This window comes from Leucoraja erinacea, chromosome 19 (assembly GCF_028641065.1).
Source record: "Leucoraja erinacea ecotype New England chromosome 19, Leri_hhj_1, whole genome shotgun sequence".
In the NCBI taxonomy this organism is placed as follows: Eukaryota; Metazoa; Chordata; class Chondrichthyes; order Rajiformes; family Rajidae; genus Leucoraja; species Leucoraja erinaceus.
In genome coordinates this window covers 8,256,414-8,270,014 of record NC_073395.1, presented here as the reverse complement: position 1 = coordinate 8,270,014, position 13,601 = coordinate 8,256,414, and the positions used below count along the sequence as shown (strand labels likewise).

At 44.3% G+C, this 13,601-nt stretch overlaps 1 protein-coding gene across 1 annotated transcript in view; it reads right to left on the bottom strand.

Annotated features, from left to right (window-relative positions):
* ptprz1a (protein tyrosine phosphatase receptor type Z1a) overlaps nucleotides 1-13,601 on the bottom strand; it is a 177,181-nt gene that overhangs the window by 121,012 nt on the left and 42,568 nt on the right. The window contains 1 exon segment of the mRNA XM_055650225.1: nucleotides 10,888-10,953. Coding sequence (XP_055506200.1) covers nucleotides 10,888-10,953 — 66 coding nt within the window.

The window sequence follows — 13,601 nt, the reverse complement described above, 5'->3', positions numbered from 1 at the left end:
GGAAACTTAGCCGGTTTCATTCAATTCAAGCCCAATGAGATGGCAGGCCAAAGATGCCGATCTCACGCTGTAAGCGCATCATGTCAGAGCACTGCTTCAGGCAGGGCCCAACTTCTAGACCATCAAAAAATAGCAAAGGAGCCTGACTTGACGGAAAAATAGACAATAGACAATAGGTGCAGGAGGAGGCCATTCGGCCCTTCGAGCCAACACCGCCATTCAATTTGATCATGGCTGATCATCCCCAATCAGTACCCCGTTCCTGCCTTCTCCCCATATCCCCTGACTCCGCTATTTTTAAGAGCCCTATCTAGCTCTCTCTTGGAAGCATCCAGAGAACCTGCCTCCACCGCCCTCTGTGGCAGAGAATTCCACAGACTCACCACTCTCTGTGAGAAACAGTGTTTCCTCGGCTCCGTTCTAAATGGCTTACCCCTTATTCTTAAACTGTGGCGCTCAGTGTTCAGTTCTGAGTCTACACGCAGGTACTTGCATTTATAGTCTATTACACTTGGGAGGGCGGGCGTACACATCGCACAAATTTGAACAAGTGTGTGGGTGCAGAAAGTGCCGACAAGGGATCTACGGGAAATGATTCATCCTCCATAAATGGACTTTTGTCTAATTGCATTTTATAACTAATTATGGTGGGTGGCACAAGTGAGAAATGATTTTCAGAATGTGTTCAGTTTATACCCTCTATTAAGTATAATTAATATTAATTTGCGAATGGGATTCAAATATAATTCCAATAGGGTTCCATTTCCTGTACAGATTGTTGCCGTTTGCAGCTGGAAGCAGTACATCTTTATTACTGTGTGAAATGGGTCGCCACAGTTTGGAATCTAATTCTTTGTGTGTATTTGTTCATTTATTTTTGTTTTTGCACAGTTTACTTCATCAGGAAGGTTATTCCACAGGCAGAATTATATTGCTCACCAGTTCCTTGAAGGAGGACTTCAAGCATCTGGGAGCGAGGATGCAGAGAATGATATCAGGGTCCGGAAAGTGCTCGCGTGGAAAGCCCTCAATAACATGGGGGAAATCTGGAAGTCTTGGGTGTCTCAAGGGTCTCAAACTGAGATTCTTCCATGCAACTGTGGAGACCATATTCTTGTACGAGTGTGAGGCATGGACTCTCACTCAAGCGCTGTCCAAGTCTCTCGATGGTACCCACACCCGAATGCTCAGAAGAGTTCAAAATGTCAGTTGGAGGGACCACATCACCAACGCCCTCCTCTATAGGGAGATTCCATCTCTGACCTAGAAGATCAGGTGGAGATGGATGAGGCTTGCTCACTGCCAGCTCCACCCAGGAATGCCCGTAAACAAGGTTGTGCTGTGGGAACCCACCCCTGGCAGACGTGACCCGGGATGGCCGACCAAGACGATGCTGAAGACGTTGATGGAAGGCGCACGTGTAGAGACAAAAGAGGAGCTTGCCAGCTGCATGGCGGACAGAGATGTGTGGGGTGTCCCTCACCGTGCCCGTCGGAAACTGCGCCGCTAATGTTTTCAACGACGATGAAGAAGAATTCCTTCCATAAAATGCCATAATGTGTGAGTTTTTCCACAGGGTACATCGACAGGCAGTTAATAAAATCATCGCGTAGGAATATATCATATTGACAGGCTGGTAATAAAATCATAGTGTGCGATGATATTAGGCCTAGGCTCACATGGTGACATTTACTTCAGGATTGTTCGACACTGACGCAGTTACATAGTTCCTTGAAGGTGAAGTCGCAGGTAGATAGGGTGGTCAAAGAGGCTGTTGGCACATTGGCCTTCATCAGTCAGGGCATTGAATACAGACGTTGGGAGGTCATGTTGCGATTATATAAATGGGGTGAAGCCACATTTAGAGTATCGTGTTCAGTTCTGGGCACCATGTTATAGGAGAGATGTTGTTGAGTCGGGAAGGGTGCAGAGACTTTGCCAGGACTCGAGGGATTGAGCTAGAGAGAAAGGGGTTGAGCAGGCTGGGTCTCTAATCCTTGGCGCGCAGGAGGATGAGGGGTGATCTTATAGAGGTGTATAAAATCATGAGAGGAATAGATCGGGTAGACGCACAGAGTCTCTTGCCCAGAGTAGGGGAAATCGAGAACCAGTGGACATAGGTTTAAGGTGAAAGGCGAAAGATTTAATAGGAATCTGAGGGGTAACTTTTTCATACAAAGAGTGGTGGGTGTATGGAACAAGCTGCCAGAGGAGGAAATTGAGGCTGGGACTAACCCAACATTTAACAGTTAGACAGGTACATGGATAGGACCGGTTTAGATGGATATGGACCAAACGCAGGCAGTTGGGACTAGTGTAGCTGGGGCATGTTGGCCAGTGTGGGCAAGTTGGGCCGAAGGGCCTGTTTCCAGGCTGTATGACTCTATAATGCAAAGGATCACCCATTTAACGTCAGTCCCAAGATAAATGAATGCAGCTCGAAAATAAGGTCTTCGAGTCTGCACCGACCAGTGATCCCATACACTACCTCTATCCTACACGCTAAAGATAATTTACAATCTTTACGGAGGCCAATTAACCTACAAACCTGTACTTCTTTGGAGTGTGGGAGAAAACCGGCAATCCCGGATAAAATTCACGTGGTCACAGGGAGAACGTACAAATTCCACACAGACAGCACCCGTAGTCAGGATCGAACCCGGGACTCTGGCACTGTAAGGCAGCAACTCTACCACTGAGCCACCATGCTGCCCGCTTTGACATGCCAGTTCAAAGATGCCAGTTTTGGCATGTTTCCCTTAAAGCCCTGTTCTCCCGAGTTTGCCCTGATTCGAATGTGGAGATTTACGGTAATGGCCGCTCGTCGGTGCTCGGGGCTCTCGTGGACATTTTTCAACATGTTGAAAAATCTTCACGAGTCTTCCCGAGCTTACCGCGTTACCAGAGTACCTGCCGTTAGTGTTATGAGCCGCTAAGAGGCGTCCCCGAGCTCCGACGTACCCGCTACGTTCATTCTCCGTGCTTACCACGAGTTTGATTTTATTTTTTAAACTCGGGAGAGCTCTTGAATGAACTCGTACCGTGGGACGGGGCCATTGCTCACTAACACACCAGGGAAATGACTTGGATATTGTATTAAATTCACTGGAGAAGCACAGTAGCTGAAACCTGCAATGTAGACAATAGACAATAGGTGCAGGAGTAGGCCATTCGGCCCTTCAAGCCAGCAGCGCCATTCAATGTGATCATGGCTGATCATCCCATGATCTTATCTTTGTGGCCCAGTCGTGCACCGGGTGTAAAAAAGGAAAACGTTGGAAACACTCAGCAGGTCAGGCAGCATCTGTGCAAAGGAAACGGATTTAATATTTCAGGTCCGTGACTGTTCATCAGAATGTTCCAACCAAAGGTCATGTACCCGAGACATTAACTCCGTTTCCTGTCCCACGGATGCTGACTAACCTGTTAAGTATTTACAACATTTCCTGTTTGGGTGTTAGTCGTCCAATGTCTGCAATTGTTTTGCTTCTCACTCGCTGGATGAGGTTGAGCCATCGAGAGTTTCAAATCAAAGCAAGACCTGTCTCAGTAATTACAAGTTATAACTGACATCAATTATGAAGAATACGTCAGTGGAAACATTGTTGAATATGAATTGCAAAACATTTATAATTGGTGGTGAGCAATAGTGCTCTGGGAGAAAAAAAAATCTAGACTTTCACTCTGTTGTTGAAAACATCATGTTTTTGGATAATTCAAGAGGCGGCACGGTGGCGCAGCGGTAGAGCTGCTGCCTTACAGCGCCAGAGACCCAGATTCAATCCTGACTACGGGTGCTGTCTGTATGGAGTTTGTATATTCTCCCTGTGACCATACAGGTTTTCTCCAGGTGCTCCGGTTCCCTCCCACACTCCAAAGAGGTACAGGTTTATAGGCTAATTGGCTTGGTAAAGTTGTAACTTGTCCCTCGTGTGTGTAGGATAGTGTTGATGTGTGGGGATCGCTGGTCGGCATGTACCCGGCGGGTTGAAGGGCCTGTTTCCGCTTTATACATCTCCACTGAACTAAACTAAACACACAAAGTGCTGAGTAACTCGAGTCGGGCAGCATCTTTGGAGAACATGGACAGGCGACGTTTTCTGGTCTGGATCCTTCTTCAGATAAGCGACATTTCAGTTCGGGTCCCTTCATCAAGGCCAGGTCTGAAAAAGGGCCTCGATCCAAAACGTTGCCTATCCACGTGCTCCAGAGATGCTGCCCGACCTGCTGAGTTTTTCCAGCATTTGGTGTTTTACAGCCCGTGTTTTTAATTTAGTTAATGAGAGGTTGCCGCCTCAACTTGCAAGTCTTCAGACAGGTTGTGACACACAGCTTCGGATAATATCTGGGGTGTGTTAGCTTGCGAATGTCTAATTATCACGACATAGTCCAGTTGGACTGCAGTAGACACTTAGCGCCCCATTCACACCGTATACCCTGCAGACTTTCTCGGTGATTTAATAAACAGTTTCCTGGGGTATTATTGGAGGTAAATAGAATAATGACTATGGAGGTGGTCACAAAAGCCAACAGCTGGGGTGAGGGTTGCGCACACAAGCATATTTGTGAGTCGATGTACCAGGGCATTGTGAAACACAGCCAGAGGGAGCTGGAAACCCAAAATAAAACGCAGAGAGAGTCACAGCATCAGTGCGGACAGTAGTGGAGTTGATGTTTCTGCAGAAGGAGCTGGAAAATTTGAATTAAGTTTACAGATACAACGCAGAAACAGGCCCTTCGGCCCACCGAGTCCGCGCCGACCAGCGATCCCCGCACATTAACACCATCCTACACATATTGAGGACAATTCCTTTTTTTTTTAATAACCAAGCCAATTAACCTACAAACCTGTACGTCTTTGGAGTGTGGGGGGGTGAGCGAAGATCTCGGTGAAAACCCACGCAGGTTAGAGGGAGAACATACAAACTCCGCACAGACAGCACCCGTAGCCAGGATCGAACCTGGGTTTCTGGCGCTGCAAGCGCTGTAAGGCGTCAACTCTACCGCTGCGCCGCCGTGCCACCCAGGGACAAGTGAGAGGATCAGCAAGTTTTGAGTTACAGAGAGGATTGCAGAAGGAGCAGAATATCGTGCTTTGCCCGCATCTTAAAAAGCCACCATTCTCAATAGTTCAATGGTGTTCCATTCATCACATAAGCGACTGCGCAGTGAAATTATTTTTGCATGCATTACTGTACTTCATGTCTCCTTACATATCTCCTCACGCTTCTAGTTCTGAGGAAGAGTCTTTAAGTCAAAACGTTGTCTCTGTATCTCTAACTGGGGGGCGCTACCTGATCCGCTGAGTGTTATCAGTGTTCTCTGTTGTTCTCAGGTGAAATTCAGTTTGTGTACATCCAAAACCGACATTAAGATAATGATCTAGTTACGAGATAAAGAACAGCACAGTGGCACCGCTGGTAGAGCTCTCCGTTGCTGTGCACGTTATTTTATCTTTACATAATTCTTTCTTTTATGCCACTGGCAGAGCTGCTGCCTCACAGCGTCAGAGACTTGGGTTCGATTCTGACCCCAGCTGCTGTCAGTGAGGAGTTTGCACGTTCTTCCTGTGACCGCGTGGGTTTTCTCTGGGTGCTCCGGTTTCCTCCCACATCCCAAATGGCGTGAGGATTTGTAGATTAACTGGCCTCTAAGTTGCCCCCAGGAATGGATGGGAAAGGGGAGAACATAGGTCTAGGGTGGACGCGGTGGGCCGAAGGGCCTGCTCCTATACTGTATCCTTCACTAAACCAAACTAAACTAAATACTGTGTAGGAAGGAACTGCAGATGCCGGTTTGAACCAAAGATAGACACAATAAAAACAAAGATAGGCACAACTCAGTGGGTCAGGCAGCATCTGGAGAGGGAAGGAATGGGTGACGTTTTGGATGAGACCCTTCTTCAGACTGAGAGTCAGGGGGAAGGGAAATGAGAGATAGAGATGGTGATATAGAGAGATATAGAACAAATGAATGAAAGACATGCACAAAAGTAACAAAAGGAAAAAAATGATGATTAAGAAAAGGTAGAGTCCACAATGGTCCATTGTTGGCTGTGGGCTAGGTGATAACAAGTTATGTGGACAATGAACCTCAACAGGATGACAGCGAAACTCGTACGGTGACTAGTACCCTTGCATCCCCTCTCTCTCCGTCCCTCCCGAGGGTCAATGGACCATTGTGGGCTCCAACTTTCCTCGATCATTATTACTTTTTAACTTTTGTGCACATCTTTCATTCATTTGTTCCGTGGCTCTCTCTATATCACCGTCTATATCTCTCGTTTCCCTTTCCCCTGACTCTCAGTCCAAAGACCCAAAAGTCCTTTTCTCCAGAGATATTGTTGAGTTACTCCAGCTTTTTGTAAACTAAATGCCAGTTTGAGACATAACTATATACCGGGTCAGTAATAATAAGAAAAGAGTTCTGGTTGCCGCTGAATGAGAATACCCCAGTTTCTCTGATGGCCGAAAAAAAAACTCTTCTAGCCCAAGAAAGTAAACAAAAGTCTAACACTTCTTTCTCTCGTTTTTCAGATTTATAGATCAGGGCAAAATATATTTCTTAATGGGTAATTCTCAGCATCATTTAAAACATGATGGGTAATAATGTAGGTGCCATGAACTGTGCAATGAAGGATCAACATTGCTCCCGTTAATTCTATACAAGATGCTAAGCTGTTACATTTCATTGTGGCTAGGTTATTGATTTAGTAGCCTTCTCAATTGCCATAATGTACGGGAATAATAAATGAAGCAATACTTTTTCTGGATGCGCTGTTATGAAATTACATTTCAGATCGATAAACTGAATTTTGATGCCCATCTTCACAACCAGACCCTAATAGATCACGTTAATTGTCTCCGGATGGTTTGCTTTCTTCCATCAACATCGCATTTCTCCTTTCCCTCGGCAGCTAATAATTCAACTGACTGCACTTCAAAAACCCAAACATACCAATTATTGATCATGATTGATCACAATACAAAGTGAAGAGCGGCACAGTGGCGCAGCGGTTCAGTTGCCGCCCGACAGCGGCAGAGACCCGGGTTTGATCCCGACCACGGGTGCTGTCTGTACGGAGATGGTACGTTCTCCCTGTGACCATGTGGGTTTACTCCAGGTGTTCTGGTTTCCATCGATACTCCAAAGACGTACAGGGTTTTAGGTTAATTGGCTAGGTAAAATTGTAAAATTGGCCCTAGTGTTAGTTAACGTGTGGGTATCGCTGGTCGGTGCAGACTCGATGGGCCAAAGGGCCTGTTTCCACGCTCTATCTCTAAACTAAACTGAAAGTCCTTCACATTTTCCCTGGCTTTATTGTCCTTTTTAAAAAAAAATGCTTAAATGAAATAAATTGGAAAAAAATTAACAATTTTACATCTCATTTGCTATTGAACATTTTTTGTAGCATTAACTTTTCCTGCCCAAGGTAAGGAGAATCTTCATTGAAAACACTTGAGCTCGGTTGGTCAAGGCTACTGGATCTCCCAGTTACTAACCTTTCTTCAGAACTCATCTTCCCCTTCGGACTTTTCTGTCCTGAGCCTCCTCTGCTGTCAGAGTGGGGCCACACGCAAACTGGATGAACAGCACCTCATATTCTGCTTGGGTTGCTCACAGCCCAACGGTATCAACATTGAATTCTCCAATTTTAAGTAATTTTAGGTCTGTGATGATACTCATGCATGCCTATACACATATCTGCACGTTTCTGCGTCTGTGTGCATGCATGTCTGCATACACACGTGTGTGCGCCTGTATCTGTGTGCCTGTGTCAGTATGTATGCCTGGGTGCATGTGCCTATGGTGCATGTCTGTGTCAGTATGTAGGTCTATATGCATGTGTGCATGCAGGCCTATGTGCATGCCTGTATCATGCATGTCTATGTGCATGCGTGTCTAAGTGCATATCGGTGTCAGTTTGCATGTCTACGTGCATGTGTGCCTGTGTGCATGCATGCCTATGTACATGTGTGTGTGTGCGCGCGTGTGTGTGTTGCATCAATTCTTAAACAATTTGACATTATTGAACCTTTCTTTGCAATTTTAAATTCATACTCCACGTCAGATGAATCACCGTTTATCGTTTTGAGTACACCAAATGAGATTACAGCAACTGATATTTCTCCATGACAACAGATAAAATTCAACACAGGTTCATCACAGTTCTTGCAGAAGTATCACTGGATAACAAGGGGAATATAAGTGGGCTCATTATGAAAAATACGTCTGAATTGAACATGGAAATTACATTCCAAGAAGAAAAGACATCATAATTCAGTTATTATGCATTGCAATTGGGCTAATTTTGATTCAATAGTTCATTGTGATAATTTACAAAGAACTATATATTTTTAATATAAAATCTTCTTGAAAAAGAAAATAGAAAGATCTTTGAGTGTAAATAACACAAAGTGTTGGAGTAACTCAGCAGGACAGGCAGCGTGTTGTTTAAGAAGACACTGCAGATGCTGGAAAATCGAAGGTACAGAAAAATGCTGGAGAAATTCAGAGGGGGCAGCAGCATCTACGGAGCGAAAGAAATAGGCAACGTTTCGGGCCGAAACCAGACACAGGCAGCATCTCTGGAGAGAAGGAATGGGTGACGTTTCGGGTCGAGACCCCTCTTCAGATGGTCAAGGTTTAAGGGAAACGAGAGATATAGACGATGATGTAGAGAGATAAAGAATAATGAATGAAAGATCTGCAAAAAGGTAACGGTGATAAAGGAAACAGGCCATTGTTAGCTGCGTGTTGGGAGAAAACAAGATGCTGGTGCGATGGGTGGGGGAGAGATAGAGAGTGAGGGAATGGAGAACATGGATAGATTCATAGAATCTTACAGAGCGGAAACAGGCCCTTCGGCCCAACTTGCCCAACATGTCCCCATCTACACCAGTCCCACCTGCCTGCGTTTGGCCCATATCCCTCTAAACCTGCCCTATCCATGTAGCGACACATTCGTTGATGTTTCAGGTCGAGATCTTTCTTCAGACTGATTGTAGGGTGTTTTTTCATACTCAACCCAAAACATCACCCATTCATTCTCTCCAGAGATGCTGCCTGTCCCGCTGAGTTACTCCAGCATTTTGTGTCCCTCCTCGATTTAAACCAGCATCTGTAGCTCTCTCCTCCACTAAATGTTGTGTAGTATGGTATGGTACTTTATTTGTCACATATACTGAGGCACAGTGAAATTCATTTTTGTATACAGTTCAGTAATCACCAAATAACCCACTTTGGATTTAACAAAGACGTGCAGGGCATTGATCAAACAGCTAATGACGTTAAGGCCCAAGACACTGCCTGAATAAACACCTGCAGTAGACACAAAGTGTTGGAGTAACTCAGCAGGTCAGGCAGCATCTCTGGAGGGAATGGATAGATGACGTTTCGGGTCGAGACCCTTCTTCAGACTGATTGTAGTGGGGGAAGCGAGAAGAAAAAACGGACAAATCCGGGCCGGCAACAGATGACCTCGGGCAAGGAGATTCCCCGGTAGGCCGATTGTTGGCTTGATGGTTCTAGACAGGTGTGAGTGCTAGTGTATGAGTAGATCAATGGCTAGCACAGACTCAGTGGGCCGAAGGGCCTGTTTCCACACTGTGTCTCTAAAGTTTAAAGTCTAGAAGACTATTGATTTTGGAATGGAGAAAGTTAATCGGGCCGTTCCACCGCACGCATTTCAGCCACTTGACAAATGCAGTAAATATTCATGGTGGGCACAGGGACAACGGGAGAAGCGGAGAAGAGGGCGCTACAAACAGCGGAGTTTTGGATGGCCCAAGCTGATGAAAGGCTTGGGCTGGCCAAGTGAGAGCTGGAAATAGAAGTCTGCAATTGTTAACATGGAATGGATGAGGAGCAGTAATGAAGACCTTCTGGAGGTGGACAAAATCAATTACTATGCTGGTGTTACAAGGTCAAAACCAATATAGCCAGATATTTCTACGCCAACAGTTTGATAAATAGGATGAATATGTGCCACCAGCCTGTACTTAAGGACTAACGATCGCGCTCCAGAGTCATAGAGTGTTGAAACAGGCCGTTCGGCCCAACTCATCCATGCCACCCAAAGTGCCTCAAATAAGCTAGTCCCACTTCCTGCATTTGGCCCATATCCTTCTAAACTGTTCCTATCCATGGATCTGTCCAAGTGTCTTTTAAATGCTGTTATAGTACCCACCTCGGCTATCTCCTCTGGCAGCTCGTTCCGTATACCCACCCCCTCCGTGTGAAAAGGTTGTCTCTCAGGTTCCTCTTAAATCTCTCCTCCCTCACATTAAACCTACTGTATGTCCTCTAGTTCTTGATTCACCTGCACTGGGTAAAATAATCTGTGCACTCGTCCCATCTATTCCCCGCATGGTTTTATTCACCTCTATAGGATCATCCTTCTGCCCTCCAAGGAATAAAGTCCCATCCTGCCCATGCTCTCCCAAGAGCCCAGGCCCTCAAATCCTGAGAACATCCTCATACATCCTCTTGGCTTCCTTTCCAGCTTAAGACAGTACACATACAACAGGAATGCATCTCCAAATATCATTGCCAAAGCCACGGGAAAAGAAGTATTTTTGAAAATTACATGTTTGAAAATTATTTCCTTAAAATGTTTTAAAATATACATATAGTTAAAGAAAATAATAGTTCTCATAGGAAAAGGTTTACATGGTGCATCGTTGTGGAATAAAAGCAAAATATTAGTTTTATTAATATTAATTTAATTAATGTTAATATTAGTTTAATTAATATTTGTGAATTAAAGATTTCAACACTAGATTTTGATTAAATCATATTGGTCTTTGGTCATTCAAAACTCATGATCAAATGAGTCTCAAGATTAGGTGACATGGGTCAACTAAATACACAAAATTAAGAGCTTACCAGCGTACGACCAATCCACATCGTCAAATAAATTATTATCTTGTCTGTAGAATCCATGTATCATATCTGCAGGGAGGAGAGAAACACGTTACAGCACAACTAAAGGAAATATTATTGTATGTATAAAACAGAAATCACCTAAATACTATTTCCACAGAAACTGATACTTAAAAATCTTGGTAGAGTGGCTGTGGAGAGGATGTTTCCACTAGTGGGAGAGTCTAGGATCAGAGGGCACAGCCTCAGAATTAAAGGACGTTCCTTTAGGAAGGAGATGTGGAGGAATTTCTTTAGCCAGAGGGTCGTGAATCTGTAGAATTCATTCCCTCAGACGGTTGTGGAGGCCAAGTCAATGGATATTTTTTAAGGCAGAGACAGATAGATTCTCGATTGGTACAGGTATCAGGGGTTATGGGGAGAAGGCAGGGGAATGGGGTCAGGAGGGAGAGATCGATAGATCGGATTCTGAATCTGAATCTGATTGAATGGCGGAGTGGACTCGATGGACTCGATGGGCCTAACTCAGCTCCAAGACCTTATGAAACAAATCTTTTGTGGTTCCAACAGTAAAGCAATAAATTTACTCTGCTGTAAATGCACCTGTTTAACGAATCACAGAAGTGTTTTACAATCAAGAGAATTCTGTAAAATCAAAGCCATTTTTGCCAAATCATAGAATATGGTTTGTTTGACCACGGGATATGTTCTCATATAACGTCATTAGTTCATGATCTTATTCTTTGCTAATTTATTTACTTCAAGTTTTACTGCAAGTTCATCGTTCTCATTAGACCTTTGATGACACGCTGTTTCTGCAAAGTGTTTGGCAGTTTAGTTTAGTTTAGATTAGAGATACAGAGTGGAAACAGGCTCTTCAGCCCACCGAGTATGCACCAACCAGCAATCCCCACACATCAACACACTTGGTACATTGTACACTTATACCAAGTATACCAACCCAAGCCAATTAACCTACAAACCTGTACGTCTTTGGATTGTGGGAGGAAACTGAAGATCTCGGAGAAAACCCACGCGGGTCACGGGGAGAATGTACAAACTCCGTACAGACAGCGCCCGTAGTCAGGATCAAACCAGTGGTGTTATAAGGTCACAACTCTACTGCTGCGCCGCCCAAGTTAAGAATTCATGATCTGTTATGAAGTTATTGAAGTTATGAGGCAGTGGCACTGCTTGATGCTCCACTTACTTTGCTGATTAAAAGAGTCATGAAGTGATGTAGTGTGGAAACATGTCTTTCAACCCAAGGCCAACATGTCCCATCTACACTAGTCCCACCTGCCTGCTTTTCGCCCATATCTCTCCAAACCTGCCCTATTCATGTACCTGTCTAACGGTTTCTTAAACATTGCTATAGTACCTGCCTCAACTACCTCCTCAGGCAGCTCGTATACCCACATATACCCACATCCCGTTGCGTGAAAAAGTTACCCCTCAGATTCCTATTAAATATTTTCCCTATGCCCTCTGATCTTTGATTCCCCTACTCTGGGCAAGAGACAGTGCATCTACCCGATCTATTCCTCCCATGATTTTGTACACCTCTATAAGACCACCCCTCATCCTTCTGCCCTCCTGGGAATAGAGTCCCGGCCTGCTCAACCTCTCCCTATAGCTCAGACCCTCGATTCCTGGCAATATCCTCGTAAATCTTCTCTGCTTGACTGTGAGAAGGAGCTTCAGATGCTGATCTGCAAAGACATTACTGAGAGGTGGATGTATAAAATAAATTAGAGGGGAGGAGCTACCCGAATACTGAATGGGGCAGTGTTTTATTAAAAGTCAAATACGAGGCAATGAATCATGACGAACATGGGACTGGGAGAGCATCTTATGAATTGTATGATTAGGTTTAGGTTAGTTATAGAGATGGACAAAGAACACAACTGAAGTCAAATTATTGATCTGGAAGAGGGCCAATTTCAGCAATAGAATTGACCCAAGTTAAATTGGAATCACAAACTGGCCTGCAGAAAATCAAATGGAATGATTTACAGCCTTTAGTTGGATACCTACTGAGAAACATAGGTTTAAGGTGAAGGGGAAAAGATTTAATAGGAATCTGAGAGGTACTTTTTTTTTTACACAGTGGGTCAATGGACCAAGTTGCCAGAGGAGGTTGTTGAGGCTGGGACTAGCCCAACGTTTAGACAGGTACATGGATAGGGCAGGTTGGGAGGGACGTGAACCAAATGCAGGCAGGTGGGACTAGTGTAGTTGAGACATGTTGGCCCCTGTGGGCAGGTTGGGCCAAAGGGCCTGTTTCCACACTGTATCACTCCACGACTTTCTTAATCAACCTTGGTACAATCTAAGTAGATTATTGTTATATTCCGGACAGTGAATAAACAATAACTTACACGCAGGCGGGCTGGATCACAAGAGAGATTTATTACCCAACATTCCCTACTTATATACAAGACCAACTCATTAGCATATAATGAATATGCATGAATACATACACTGCTCTCCTTTTTTAAGTATTAAATATAAGTACACAGTTACAATTTTCTTGTTGTGATACTTGATTTAAACCAGTTTTCATTCAATTTTAAATGATAACACAATATTTTTATTTTACATATTTACACATTTTCATTCACTACCTAGACAGTGAGTTACTTAACTTAAAAACCTAATCTGACTGCTGGTTTACAGATCCTGCCTGATTGTCTAACAGTAACAGGTGTAACAGG